General features: G+C 51.4%; 6 protein-coding genes across 6 annotated transcripts; 2 read left to right on the forward strand and 4 right to left on the reverse strand.

Annotated features, from left to right (window-relative positions):
- Nucleotides 1-1302: 1302 nt before the first annotated feature.
- Nucleotides 1303-2129, forward strand: ALT_9571 (glycoside hydrolase family 75 protein; the record flags this gene model as incomplete). Its single annotated transcript, XM_033560034.1, has 3 exons — nucleotides 1303-1401; nucleotides 1449-1820; nucleotides 1872-2129. 3 exons carry the CDS (start codon nucleotides 1303-1305, stop codon nucleotides 2127-2129), a joined length of 729 nt encoding a protein of 242 aa, XP_033415925.1.
- A 69-nt stretch (nucleotides 2130-2198) lies between these two features.
- ugd2 (putative UDP-glucose dehydrogenase Ugd1) lies at nucleotides 2199-3980 on the reverse strand (the record flags this gene model as incomplete). The annotated part of the gene is made up of 4 exons (XM_033560035.2): nucleotides 2199-3146; nucleotides 3200-3343; nucleotides 3394-3722; nucleotides 3770-3980. The coding sequence occupies 4 exons, from the start codon at nucleotides 3978-3980 to the stop codon at nucleotides 2199-2201; spliced, it is 1632 nt and encodes a 543-aa protein (XP_033415926.2).
- An 803-nt stretch (nucleotides 3981-4783) lies between these two features.
- Nucleotides 4784-5554, forward strand: ALT_9573 (uncharacterized protein; the record flags this gene model as incomplete). The annotated part of the gene is made up of 2 exons (XM_033560036.2): nucleotides 4784-5267; nucleotides 5319-5554. The coding sequence occupies 2 exons, from the start codon at nucleotides 4784-4786 to the stop codon at nucleotides 5552-5554; spliced, it is 720 nt and encodes a 239-aa protein (XP_033415927.1).
- Nucleotides 5555-5929: 375 nt separating this feature from the next.
- On the reverse strand, nucleotides 5930-6939 carry ALT_9574 (spherulation-specific family 4 protein; the record flags this gene model as incomplete). The annotated part of the gene is made up of 3 exons (XM_033560037.1): nucleotides 5930-6235; nucleotides 6284-6641; nucleotides 6692-6939. The coding sequence occupies 3 exons, from the start codon at nucleotides 6937-6939 to the stop codon at nucleotides 5930-5932; spliced, it is 912 nt and encodes a 303-aa protein (XP_033415928.1).
- Nucleotides 6940-7963: 1024 nt separating this feature from the next.
- On the reverse strand, nucleotides 7964-9827 carry ALT_9575 (sugar porter family MFS transporter; the record flags this gene model as incomplete). The annotated part of the gene is made up of 7 exons (XM_033560038.1): nucleotides 7964-8347; nucleotides 8400-8690; nucleotides 8748-9274; nucleotides 9329-9515; nucleotides 9568-9643; nucleotides 9703-9754; nucleotides 9803-9827. The coding sequence occupies 7 exons, from the start codon at nucleotides 9825-9827 to the stop codon at nucleotides 7964-7966; spliced, it is 1542 nt and encodes a 513-aa protein (XP_033415929.1).
- A 1060-nt stretch (nucleotides 9828-10887) lies between these two features.
- On the reverse strand, nucleotides 10888-11733 carry ALT_9576 (NAD-dependent epimerase/dehydratase family protein; the record flags this gene model as incomplete). Its single annotated transcript, XM_033560039.1, has 1 exon — nucleotides 10888-11733. One exon carries the CDS (start codon nucleotides 11731-11733, stop codon nucleotides 10888-10890), a length of 846 nt encoding a protein of 281 aa, XP_033415930.1.
- Between the last annotated feature and the right edge of the window lie 1740 nt (nucleotides 11734-13473).

Raw genomic sequence — 13473 nt, forward strand, 5'->3', positions numbered from 1 at the left:
TTTGCTGTTCTCAGCGGCATCCTCAACGCCGTCGGATGTGGTCTTCTGTCAACCTTATCACCCACCACTCCTACACGCGAATGGGCCGGTTATCAAGCTCTAATAGGATTTGGTCGAGGAGCAGGAATGCAGACTGTAAGTCCAATCATCAGTTCGTCACTCTGTCGGACGTGTATCTGACGGAGAAATAGCCCATGATAGCCGTTCAAAACGCCGTCCTGCCCGACGAGATGTCAACAGCCATGGCCATCCTGACCTTCAGCCAGACCATTGGCGCTGCTATTTTCCTTGCAGTTGCAGAAGTCATCTTCTCTCATGGTCTCAGACGCACTATCCCGCAGTACGCCCCTACCGTCGACACCGAGAGGGTGATTGCTGCTGGTGCGACTGGTTTCCGGGGCATTGTATCTGAGGCAAGTCTCCCTGGAGTTCTGGTTGCTTACTCGAAGAGTATCGGACACATTTTCTATCTGATTGCTGCGCTGAGTGTGGTACAATTCTTCTTTGCATGGGGGATGGGCTGGAGGAATGTTGGCAAGCCTAAAGAGGATAAGTTGAAAAAGGAAGAGGAAGGGAAGGTGAACAATTGAAGTGGGATATCTGCGAGATCTGGAAGATAGAACTCCTGAAGATTGACTTGCGAAATGTAGGATAGAGGCTTATATCTCTAATTAGGACATCAGGTTCATTGCTTTCTAGCATATTATTCACAATAATAGTCAGCGCAATTCCTGTTCGCAAATAGAAAATAATTGAACACCTCAGGGATTAGGCACGAAAAGGTATCTAGATGAGAGCCCTGTATGTCATTCTATGTATGTACCCATGAAGGACCAGCTTCCTCGTGAGCCAGAAACCAATGTCATCCTCAACATGGCACAGTATGGAGTATTTCCCTCTGATTGTGAAGATCCTATCCTAAACTGTCTTCGCATCTCAGCTTCCTGCACTAGTCGATGCAACCCTTCAATAGGGGTGATCAGCCACAACGGGTCGATCACAGACACTAGGTCCGGCTTTTGACCCCATTTCCCCAATTAAGAAATTCCCTTTAGTCTGCAGTGTGTGATCATAGGTTGACATGCCGCGGATGGTAGTATTGCAGATGTTTCATCGGGGTGCTTTGCCGGTGACTTTGCCGGTGCCACAGTTTCAGGGTGATTTAGCTCATGCCCTGAAACAATGGATACCGGACCCATAAGCAATATAAAGCTTCGCCTCTACCGGCAGGGTCCATCTCGATTTCAATAGCAATCAATCCCATCATCTTCTCGTAAAATCAACAACCCAGCAGTCTTCACAATGCGCTATCTTGCAACTGCCACCATTTTGGCTGGAGCTGGTCTGGCCTCGGCATATAGTGTCCCAGCCAACCTACAGCAAATCTACAACAAACACAAGGTACCGTCTTCGGTCCCTCGCCATTGCAATATACTAATGTTGTGAAGTCCGGAACATGCCAGAACAAGCTGCAGGACGGCTTTTCCGACGGCATCAGCGGATCCGGCTCCTTCGCCTACTGCGGCGACATCCAGGGTGCAATCTTCCTCCACAGCTCCGCAAACGGCGGCCAGTACGACAACATGGACATCGACTGCGATGGAGCAAACAACAGCGCTGGTGACTGCGCCAATGACCCCTCTGGCCAGAGCATGACGGCGTTCATGGATACGGTGAAGCAATACGGCATCTCGGATTTGGATGCGAACATCCACCCGTACGTAGTGTTTGGTAACTCGGGTAGCTCGCCGACCTTTGATCCCCAGCAATATGGGATGGAGCCCTTGAGTGTGATGGCCGTGGTGTGCAATAACCAGCTGGTATGTTGCTGTTAATTTGTTGAAAGGATACGGATGAAACTGACTGGTTAGTTCTACGGTGTCTGGGGTGATACCAACGGTGGAACCTCGACCGGGGAGGCTTCCATCTCGCTGGCTAAGCTGTGCTTTCCCAACGATGGTATTACTGGTGACAATGGCCACGGGGAGGAGGATGTCCTCTACATTGGCTTCACCGGTCAGGATGCTGTTCCTGGTGCCAGTGCTGCCTGGACTGCTCGCGACACTCAGACCTTTGAGGAGAGTATCAAGAGTCTGGGTGATCGCCTCGTTGCTAAGCTCAGTGCGTAAGGAAATTATGTCTAATATAGTGGGAGCTAGTCGAGTGATATACATGCGCGTCCATAGTCGTACATCAGCTTAAAGTCTGCTATCACAATTGACTCCTGGTCGAAGCACTTTAAACCCCAGCTTCTCCATCCTCTGCCAGTCAAGCATCCCATGAGAGTCACATAGCACTTTCGGAGATTCCATCTCGCCCGCAACCTCCCCCCAGTCTAGCCGATCCTCTTTGAACTCGTCCCAATCGGTGTGCAGGACAACCGCACCGCAGCCGGAACAGGCCGCATGCAGGTCCTCCACGATCGTGACAGCATCCAGATGACCACTCACAAGACCTAGCGCTCTCTCAATCTGCTCTTTTGGCACACGCGGATCATAGATGTCCACCTTGACGCCAGAAGACGTAAGTTCCCGCACCAGCCGCGTCGCACTCGTATTCCCGATCTCGATGGTATTCCACTTGCTCGCGAATCCAAGGATGGCGACATCCCTCCGCTCCGTTCCTCCAGGTAGACTGTCGTTGATGCGTTGAGCAAGGTGCCGTGTCTGATACGCATTCATCCTCAGCACTGCCCTCCAGTACTCTGCCACCTCGGGTAACCCCAGCTCCTGCGCCAAATAAACCAAACACCCGACGTCCCTGAGCAAGCTCCATCCACCGTTCCCATATCCAGTCGTAGAAAGTGCCCCTACAGTCTGCTCGATATGCGTGATATTTGCATTCGTGGACTCGCAGATTGCGCGCAGAGACTGGATGCTGCTTGTCTGCTGCGCTAGCATCGCGCTCGCGGCGACCTTCCCCAGTTCCGAGGACCAGGCGTCCATGGTGACGATGCGGTCCTCGGGGACCCAAGAATACAATCCTTTCAGGGCGGTTAGTGCTTCCGGCGACATGTCCTCGGAGAAGATGTGGCCAATTATAATTCGGACTGGGTAGAGAAGGTCGCGGATGGCCGTTCCTGGGACTAGAAACTCGGGGTTGGAAAGAACTTCGAAAGAGGCGGATGGGGAGGCGGTTTTTTTGAGCTGTACAATTGTAAGCTCTTTATAGATACAAGTCGAATGAATCGGTCACGTACTATTTTCTTGATTCGGGGGACGATTCCGCTTGGTCCTGTCCCCCGGTGGACGATGATCTTGTGTCCGGACGACACTTGGGCGATGGCCCGGATGGCAGTTTTCAGGTTGGTCAGGTCGAGGCCCGGAGTCTCGTCATCGGATGACTGGAAATTAGCTTGAATTGTTGCGCAGGTCGAGGATGGGAGAAGCTTACGTGGTCCAGAGGAGAATCCACACAGAGGAAGATGGTATCCGATGCTGCGATTCCGGCGTGGAGGTTGGTTGAGAATGTGATATTTCGCAGTCTTCGTATTCGCGGTTGACATAGGTCTATTTGGTGTATGTCGAGCTGGTGATCAACTTGCTTCTTTGTTTTGCCCGATGCCACGGCGTGATCCTTCTCAAAGACAAGCTCATCCAGACCAGGTTCACAGACTGGCAAGCGATCCGAATTCCACGCGGTGATCAGACGCGGATCGTCATCAACGACACGGAATTGAACACTGGGATTCTGCGATGCGAGAACAATGGCCGTCAATGCCCCTATATTTCGTCAGGCACGGCCTTGCGTGGTCCAGGAGGCAACTAACCGACATGTCCAGCGCCGATTATACAGGCACTGCGAATAGATTCAATCTTTCCCTCGCGCGTCGAAGACTGTTCGTCTCCGACACTTTCAGAATATGTATGTCCTCCAACAATCACTCTAGGACTTTCTCTGTCTCCGATTGCCTTGTATCGACGACGGGAAATCAGCAAGGTAATGCCAGCCAACAGCACCAGCAACGGTAGGAAGGGCATTATGATCTAGATGTTGAATAGAAACAAGGACATGGCCTATTCTCCAGCATTATCTCCTCGCGATAACTACATAAACAAGCGAAGATGGAGAGAAACACGTTCCACGGCGACTGGTGATCCTTGCTGGATTGTCAAAAGAGCGGTCTGTCGTCAGTCACTATTTCGGAACTATGCATGAACCGGTCTTGTGCAGCTATTTTTGAACAAACAGCAGGATCCTTTGCCCAGTTTGACATTGGAACTATATCATTGGGTGCCCAACATTGGGCTGTCCACGTTATATCGTCTACGTGTCTCGCTCTCGGCAGACGAACAACAGGTTTCAATGGCTTATCCACAGGCTCGGTCGAGGACAACGCACCTGGTGCTGAGAACATACCGGGTGAGTTTTCCATCTACGCGTAATTGGGCGTTGACATAAATAAACCATTGGCCTCCCGAAAATCGACCCAAACTGAGGATTTCCGGTTATGTGACAATATTTCTCGCTTAGATGCTAGGCAGAATGCATCACCAGCCTGTTAAGAATATCGCCAAGGAACTTGTCACGCAAATCAAACGATTAGTCTGCGCCCAATGGCGATCGATCTGGACATGCAATTCTGCGCCGAGGCCAAGCCACAGGACAAGTCAAGCCTCGGTGCGTAGTCCGAAATACATCTAGAGCGCCGGCGGACTTGCTTAGTGCTTACCCCCTCCTTCACTCAATTCCAACAGACTTCAATCTCTAGTAATTTCAGAAACTTAACTACCGCTGCTACTGGAACTACGCCACTATCTAAAAACAGAGGATAAGGGATAAAATGACAGTCAACAACCTCCCCCGCATCGCCTGCTTCCACGGCGGGGGCTCAACAGCCGCCATCTACAAGGTCCAATGCGAGCAGCTCGCCCATCTCCTCAAGGACGATTTCCAGCTTGTCTTCTTTGAGGGCCCGTTCGAGCGCAGCGCGGGACCAGGCGTCCTGCCCGTCTTCGCGGACTACGCGCCCTTCAAGTCGTGGTTTACGCAGGATGAGCGCGGGGAACGGGCCGATGGCAGCGGGTACGACGCGTCCGGCAACGATGGGGTTGAGCGCGTGTGGAGGCTGATGGAGGATGAGGGGCCGGGCGGGGAGTGGGTCGGCGTGATGGGATTCAGTCAGGGTTCGCGTGTGGCAGGCGGCTTATTGCTGGATCAGCAGCGGAGGGCTGCGTTGGGGATCCCGAAGCCGACGCATATCGAGCTGCTTTTCGGGGTGCTGTGTAATGGGGCAGGGGCTCCGATGGAGTCGGGTGCGGCTGAGTGTATGCTTCCTTTCCTTTGCTTTTGCTGTTTTTCCGTGCTTACCGGGTTAGATATCACGAAGCCGGATGAATCGCTTAACCGGGTTAGTCTGCCGACGTTGCATGTTCATGGGCTGAAGGATCCGTTCTTGATGCTCGGGAGGCAGCAGTTTGAAGACTATTATAATCCGAAAACGGCGACGCTGTACGAGGTCGACTATCACCATGCTATGCCGTGGGCGAGACACGAAGCGAACCAGCTGGCTGATCACATTCGAACAATCTACAAGAACAGTGCGAAGCAATGATTGACGGCCGTGCGGTCACTATGATTTAGACGGTCACGGAGTGAGGGATGCATTGATCCAGCGAACGAATAGATTTCTTCTAGTCTTTGTCTATGGTTTTCTCCTGTCTTAGCTGCTACATCCTGTGCCTGCAGTAGTGCTATTAAATCATATTCTATTGAACGCCTGTTGCGGGTGTCACAAAACTCAGTATATCCATAATCTTTTCATTTCATGTTGGGGGACATAGGGCAAAATCATTTCATTCATGACATCATACGAACCATCCCGGTGAAGTCTCAAAGAAGAAAGTGGCAACAATCAGACAGCCGCAAGAGCAATGGGTCAACGAAAAGCGCCAGGGCATGTCAAGAAGAGAGTTCCAGGACCGTAACCTTAGGCAGACAATAGAGAGACCACCTTGGTCCAGACTGAATCGAAAGCCTGGTAGGTGTTTAAATTGCTGAGGTAGGTCTGGCTGGAAATGGCACGCAGTTGAGACAGCAAGGTCGAAAGATCCACGTCGGCAGGAACATCGTAGACCATGGACGCAAAGCGGCTGACGTCCTGGCCCTTGATTCCCTGAAACTGACTGGATGAAAGGGCTCGTACAAACTCGCTGTACGGCGACTCAAAGATGACGGTAGTGTCAGGGATCCCGAGGTAGGCGGCATCAGGAACAGTTCCGGGATTCATCACGATCTATACAGTGGTTAGCATATCGGACTCATGACTGTCGGCACTGCTTACATGGTTCTTCGGACCAAGTCCCTTGCTTCCTTGGACGAGAGAGGCCAGCTCCTGGTAATACTCGACTGCCACGGCATCATACTCCGAGGGTGCCTCGTCCAGGAAGATGCCGTGCACTGCGAATGAGGGGTTTCCGCTGGCGGATGGCCATCCCTCATAGGTGTCGATTTCCTTTTTGACCTCCGAAATATCGCGGGTTCCTTTGCCAGTACGAACGTATCCAATCACCAGCGCGTTGCTGTAGGCTGTGAGTTTGGGAACTGCGGCCAGGAAGTTCTCGTCCGGCAGGGCGGTAGAGCCGGAACCGTTGTCAGGATTGATGATGATAGTAAACTGCACGTCAGGGTTGGAGCTGATCCTATTGATGACAGGTTAGAGTTTGGCTCTGACACGACCGAAAGAACGTACAATTGTTCCATGGATGTCCAGGCTCCTCCGGCTGGGTACGTGTACCATGGGATCATGATGTTTCCTTTCGACGCGCTGGTGCTAGAGGCCGCCGTAGCAGGAGCAGTGGGTGTTGCAGTACGAATGCCAGCCGAGGCACGATCCCCCTGGGGACGATAGGAAGGAATGCATGAGCTGTATCCTTGCTGGACGATGGCCATGCATCCCATCAAGCCCACCAAAAAACGAGAATAGTTCTCCAGGAACATGACTGTTGAAGATAAATAAAGGAATGTCTGAAGCTAGTACAAAGGAATGACTGAGAACTTAAAAAAAGAGGACGCTTGCCAGAAGCTGGGGTGTTGAATCCTTCATCATTCGGGGCCAGCATCGTCCCTATATACTCGAAGATTCATAGATTCGATGATTTTGAGGATCTGAATCTGAAAGTCAATTCTAGATCAAAAGAGCTGTGGCTTCATCAGCCGCCATGGATTGGGCCGAACGTCAGCGCTAACATCGGACAATTTCTGGAGCTGAAACAAAATCTCCGCCACGGCGCTTTTCTTGTCACTTCATTTGGATCTCTATAAAACTAAAGCTGACTCGCTTACCATGTCTTTGACCTATACAAGACAAAGCAATTCAAGAGTGCCTAATCAGAATGCATGGCTGCATCCCCTCGCAGCAGCTGCTCGTCTGTTTGTGACACCTCCTGCATTCAGTCGATGTATCATACTAGTTTTCTGCAGGGTACTCATCCGCCTGTCGGGTACTCTTATCCAGCATGTAACTATGACTGACTCCTTAATCTTATTATTGTGAGTTTGTGGCCAGAGAATCATGCGCTACTTGATGAAAAGCTGCGTCTCTCATCACATCAAGAACAATGTCAGCTCCTCAATCAGTTGCCTGAACCCGGCCGTCTATTACCATATGCATATGCAGCATGGTTAGGCCATCACTGTCACTTGCATCAGCCTCATGCTCCGTCTGAGAAAGTTGTTGAATTTGATGATATCTAGCGGAAAGGTCCTGTAATCTGTTTGCAAGACGGCGTGGTGTGCCTAGGCGTTCGAGTGAATATCATTTGTGGAGTGGGAAAGACGTGGAGGTGGGCGTGATATGGGCATAATATTCAATATTATCTCTCTAGTCAATAAAGTGAACCTCTCATTATTCGAGGACCAGGCCCAGTCTAGCCTACTACCTTCTCTCCAGTGGCTATTAGTATGCCTTCATTTGGTATCGTAAGTAGAAAGCGCCAGACACAAGAAGTCTCCCAGCATAGAGTTAAACCACCTCAGCATGCACAGAATCCACAGGCTTCTCAGCCTCGGCCACACTCTGCTGGCGATGCTTTTCAATCTCCTCGCCAAACTTGTCTTGAACCTTGTGCGACTGCCACGCCTTGACATTCGAATCAAACATCATATCAATCTCTTCCAGGGATCGCCGCGCTGTCTCAGGGTACATGAAGAACACATGGAAGGTCATGACCGTGCAGAAAACACCGAAGATGATGTACGTCTTCCACTTGATGTTGGTGAAGGCGGGCGCAACGAAATAGGCCAGTGCAAAGTTGAAGATCCAGTTGCCGGCTGCGGAGAGACCGACGCCCTTGGCTCGATATTTGAGGGGGAAGACTTCGGAGGCGTAGATCCAGGCGGCAGGGGCCTAGGCGCTTCTGTTAGTGTGATCCAGTTTCAAAAAGTGGGAAGAAACTCACCCAGGTCAGACCATATATGCCAACAAAGATATACGAACAGGCAATGACGCCCTTTCCGGCCGCGCCCTTGATCTCCCAGCGCAGGTTCTTGTTGCCGTCGATCTCGTCGACTGGGTTGCCGTAGGTGGCCATGATACCGGCAATGGCGTAATGCAGGGCCATGCAGATGATCGACCCGGAGAGGAGCAGCAGTCGACGGCCGATACGGTCAATGTATGGCAGAATGATGCCAGTCGTGACGAGGAAAATGACATACTGGATGGCCGACGAATAGAGGACAGTGTCACCGGGCTAAGTCTGTCAGTCAATCTCTCCTCTATATCACCGAGCACAAGCAAGGAAAAATACCATATTAGCCATCTGGAAGATATAGACCACATAATACATGGCTACATTTCCACCAAGAAGCTGCTGCCACACCTGGACGCTGACACCGCACATCGTCCGCTTCCAAACCCGGGGACCGAACAGCGCAAAGAAGGAAACATCTTTAGCCTCCCGTGCGATCCGCACGGCTTCCTGGACTTCCTCCCATTCGACCTGCACCTCGGGATGGTTGCGGTCGCCGTGCCCATGTAGCAATGCCAGCGTATCAAGGCTTTCCTCCCAGCGCTCCTTGCTGGCCAGCCAGCGGGGCGACTCCGGAAAGAAGAGCAAGGCAACCGCCAGGATGAGACCGGGAACGGCTTGGATACCCCAGGCAATGCGGAACGCAGCAGGAGATTGCACGCCCTCGGAGCAACCGTAGGAGACCAGGTACATAATCAGTATACCCCATTCGATGGCCCACTGCTGGATGCCGACGATTCGGCCACGGATACGGGCGGGAGCCAGCTCAGCGAGATAGACGCAAACCTGCGACGAGGTGATGCCCACTTGGTCCGGTTAGCTTATGTCGAGTCATATTTGATGAGATCCGGGGTGAATACCTGAAAGACCACTAATGACACGACCGGCGACTAGGTGTGCCACATTCTGTGCGCTACATTGGATGACAGCCCCGATGATCCAGACGAGCGAGGCTACAAGGAGGGATAGGCGACGTCCAATGCGATCTGAGATGAAACCAGCTGCAATTGCACCGGCGAAGGATCCAGCGGACATGGAGGCAGTGATCTATCGCTCGGGTCTGTCAGTTTGGCCTTGGAGCGGGCAGAGCTTGACATACGCCTCCTTGCAGGTTCGAGTCGGGAGAGTTAAAGTAGTCGAGGTACTGGTGTGTGCCTATCCACGCGCTCATGGAGCTATTGAGATCAGCTAATGCCAACGCAGGGCAAATAAGACAGCATATCTTGAGACCTACCTGACGTCGAACCCGAATAGAGCACCACCGATGGTGCCAAAGGCGGCCAGGACTATCATCCGTCAGTTATTGAGCGTGATTGATGGGTTCACGGGCGTACCGTATATGTTGGAAATCCGATACATCGTGCCAGACGTGAGTGCGCACTGACCTGGAGAAGCCGTCGAAGTGACATCGGTCGAGTGCACTGGCACTTTATATATGACGCGTGTCCGGCCCTGACGACGGCATCCCCAGGCCGGGTTCCACCTATAGTCCGGGGATGGTGCCAGAATCGCAGAACAGCCGAGTAAGACATCCCGCAAGAAGTAACGATCAGCCAATCCGTGAGAAAGCCGGGAATGCGAGAGTCCGGGGATATGGCCTGGAGACTTGGAGAGAACCGAACGGACAAATCATCGGCTCTGTGGAGAGGGAGAAAGTGAGGCCGAAGTGCGTCACCGGTGGAGTCTTGTATCTGGGGCCATCCACTCGGTTTTTTCTACGACGGGGTTTTCCCTCTTTATCCGTCGGTTCGACGAATTTAACCGACTAAAAGCTGTCTTTCAGAGCCCCTTCAACTCATGTAACATAAACTCGAGTCCTGTTGAAGGAAATTGAGGATGCGTCACGGCATCAACTAACCCAGAAGTTATGTCATAGTATCATAGTACCAAAGGCTTTTATCCGGGGCAAGATGCCTCTTGCCCACCATTGTCCTTTGATACTTTATGCTTTCCAATTGCTTTCATCACGCAGACTTTGACCTTTCGACTGAAGACGGAGTATAACTGACATCTCGGCAGCCAGCAGCATCGGGATGATCCGCAAGTCGGTCGGGATGGCTGCAATTCACGGCCGGCAGCTAAAGACGCCACCGACGACAGGCGTCCAGGGATAAGACAAGGCGTGTTTGTTGCTAGTCTAGTTAGTGCCGTTTATTAGCCGAAGAAGCGTCGGCCATTACTACTATTTCACAACTGACTAAGAGAGACTTTGCATAATTTAATGCCCAAATCCCAGAGGATGTCTATTTTGTTGATATCTTTTCCGATAGCCGACGATTTCTCTACAGCTTCTACTAATCTATTATGGTGGGAGAAGACTCTGGTCCCTTAGGACACTACTGGACTGCTTCAATCTACGTCAGGAAGACTATCAATGTCTCAGGATCATCCACGGTAATGTCTGCGCCTATGGATTGATCTACTCTGTCTCATAATGCTCCCATCCCATCAATCGCTTTGCCTTATCCGTCGTCCAGAACCCCTGATTACCCGACATATCAGCCCGAATCTCTGCGTCAGGAAAGTACTTTCGCGCCAGCTTCTCGGACGGTATATCCTGCGTAGTTGTCGGCGCAACAATATTGAAAATCTCGCACCCCTCCCAGTTATCACACTTCTCCACGGCGAGCAAGCACGCCCGTGCGGTCGCCACGGGATTCACCCACCCCCAGAGCTGCTTCACCCCGGCATTCTCCCAGTCATTCTCGTGCACCTTTTGTACCCGTTCTAGCGGCGATACCTCGTGGATCCGTAGACAGGCGATCTTCATCCCGGGGAACCACTCCGCGAAGGCTTGAGCCTGGATCTCCGCTTCGCGTTTCGCCAGGGCGTACGAGTCCGTGGGATGCCGGGGTGCTTCTTCGTCTATGGGGAAGTAGTCGAAGTGTAGCGGTCGGTTGGAAAAGGCGAGACCGATAGCGTTGACCGACGAGGCGTAACAGAACCGCTTGATTCCGACGTCTGCGGCGGCGCGGAGGCCATTGAACGCCGAGTCGACGTTGTTGTTATGCACGACGTAGTCGTCCTTGCCGACCGGGTTGGGGATTGCGGCCAGATGGATGACTGCGTCGCAGCCGCGGAAGGCCTCGACGGTCTGCTGGTAGTTCATGGCCACATCCGCCGTGCGCATCTCGGCATTGGGGATGTCGCCGGTGGGGACCTGCTCGGTTCGGTTCACTTGCACAGTGGCGTGTCCTGCATCCGCGCACACCTTGACGGCGACGCGTCCTACGCTTCCACGGGCTCCTGTGATTGCTATCTTCATTCTGGTCGATGCAATGTGAACAGAGGTTGTTTCAGGTGTCTAGCGTTTTGTTCTACTGGGATCGACGACCCCAGCTAGTAGGTGCTGACATGAGAAGGGAGATCAAACGTTGCCCTTGGACGTAGGATATGGTTCGATGGAGAGACAGTTGCATCCTGACGTCAGGCACTCACATCACTATGGGATCAGTAGAGGATCACACAGTCTGTAAAGTGACATGCAGAGGCGGAATGCGTTGGGACAACGTTTTTGGCGTTCGAGCAGTCATGGCAGGACTTCTTGCAGCGTGAAGGAGACTTCTCCATGCTCTTCGAACGTCTCTAGATGCGACGAATTGAGGAGAGTTGATGAAGCCTTGTAGACCACTTCGGACCTTGGTTCCGCACCAATGGATCCTAGACATGGTAGGTATCAATGCGCAAAATCATTTCATGCAGTTAAAGATCGACATTGGAGACTGTTATCTGCGAGCATAACACCTACACCAAATTAATTATATCAGTGACTTGCAGCCTATCTAACGACCTCTCGCCGGCTAGGGACCCCCTTCAGCAGTCAACCTCCGGTCTGCTTACACACAGCCACCAACCCAGCAGTTAACTAGGCAAGTCTTGCAACTCTTGCAGCCAGTGAGGCCAGCATGATTGAGGAGGCGTCCAGAGAAGGTCGTCTTTAATGATGATATGACGGCTATAATTTCTTTTCCTCTGTGTGGATGTCAATGGTACTGTATGCGCATTGTATGCTAGAAACTATTCCTATTTCTTTACTAATGTTATGTAGACTTACCTTAGTAGTGAGCTGCATTAGGCTGGCAACAACAAGACCATATGGGACTTAATCACCTATGTGGTCGAGCAGGCGGTGGTCCTGTCGCCCATAGGGACCCGCGTGGTTGCAAAGGCATGGATCCTGTTGATTAGGGGTGTTTTTGAGAAAGGGATGAATGGAGCAAATATGAACATCTCAGAAAAGGCCTAAGATACTCCTCTTATTCCCTGACACTTGGCTGCAATTGGAACAAGTATGTACCATTCACTTCCGCCACGGAAAATCTAAGGTACTTTTTCATATAACAGAAGCATATTTATACTTAGTTGATTGGCTATTGTAGCTGAATCAAATCAAATGGTGATAAACACATTATTTAATTTCCCTTCTTAGTCTATACAATTCATTCCATTGATCATATCTGACCACTAGTCATCTCACTATTATCACCGGTGCTCACAAGCAGATTTGAACTGCTGACCTCACTGTTAAAAGTACGAGTTACCCGATAAGGTGAATTTTTGAAGACATACAGTATCTCCACTGGGAGATGAAATGGGCTTGATCGAGCAGGCGAGGGTCCTGTCCCCAACGGGGCCCACTGTCACTCAGGCTTCGCAGACTGGCCCTCTGGCCGCTCAACTGGCTGAGAAACCACTTTCCCGCCTCTCAAAGAGCTAAGTGGGGGGTTTCACTCCACGGAAGTAGCAGCACTTTAAATCTATAAAGCAGTGAGATTTATCTTTTCCAGCCTTACTTTGGAACTATGACTGATATATATACAATGATCAGAAACTGCACATAGTCCCATGGGGGCGTGTAGCCAGTCTGACAATGCCACAACATATATCACCATAACAGTGATATGTCATCCCTAGATTAGAGTATGTCTTCCGGACCCCTTTTTAGCTAGCTGTGCGGCATTTCAATAGATGCATTGGCATTTATACATAAGACTTGTTTAATAAC

Source organism: Aspergillus lentulus (genome assembly GCF_001445615.1).
Source record: "Aspergillus lentulus DNA, contig: Alt17, strain: IFM 54703, whole genome shotgun sequence".
NCBI classification, from domain to species: domain Eukaryota; kingdom Fungi; phylum Ascomycota; class Eurotiomycetes; order Eurotiales; family Aspergillaceae; genus Aspergillus; species Aspergillus lentulus.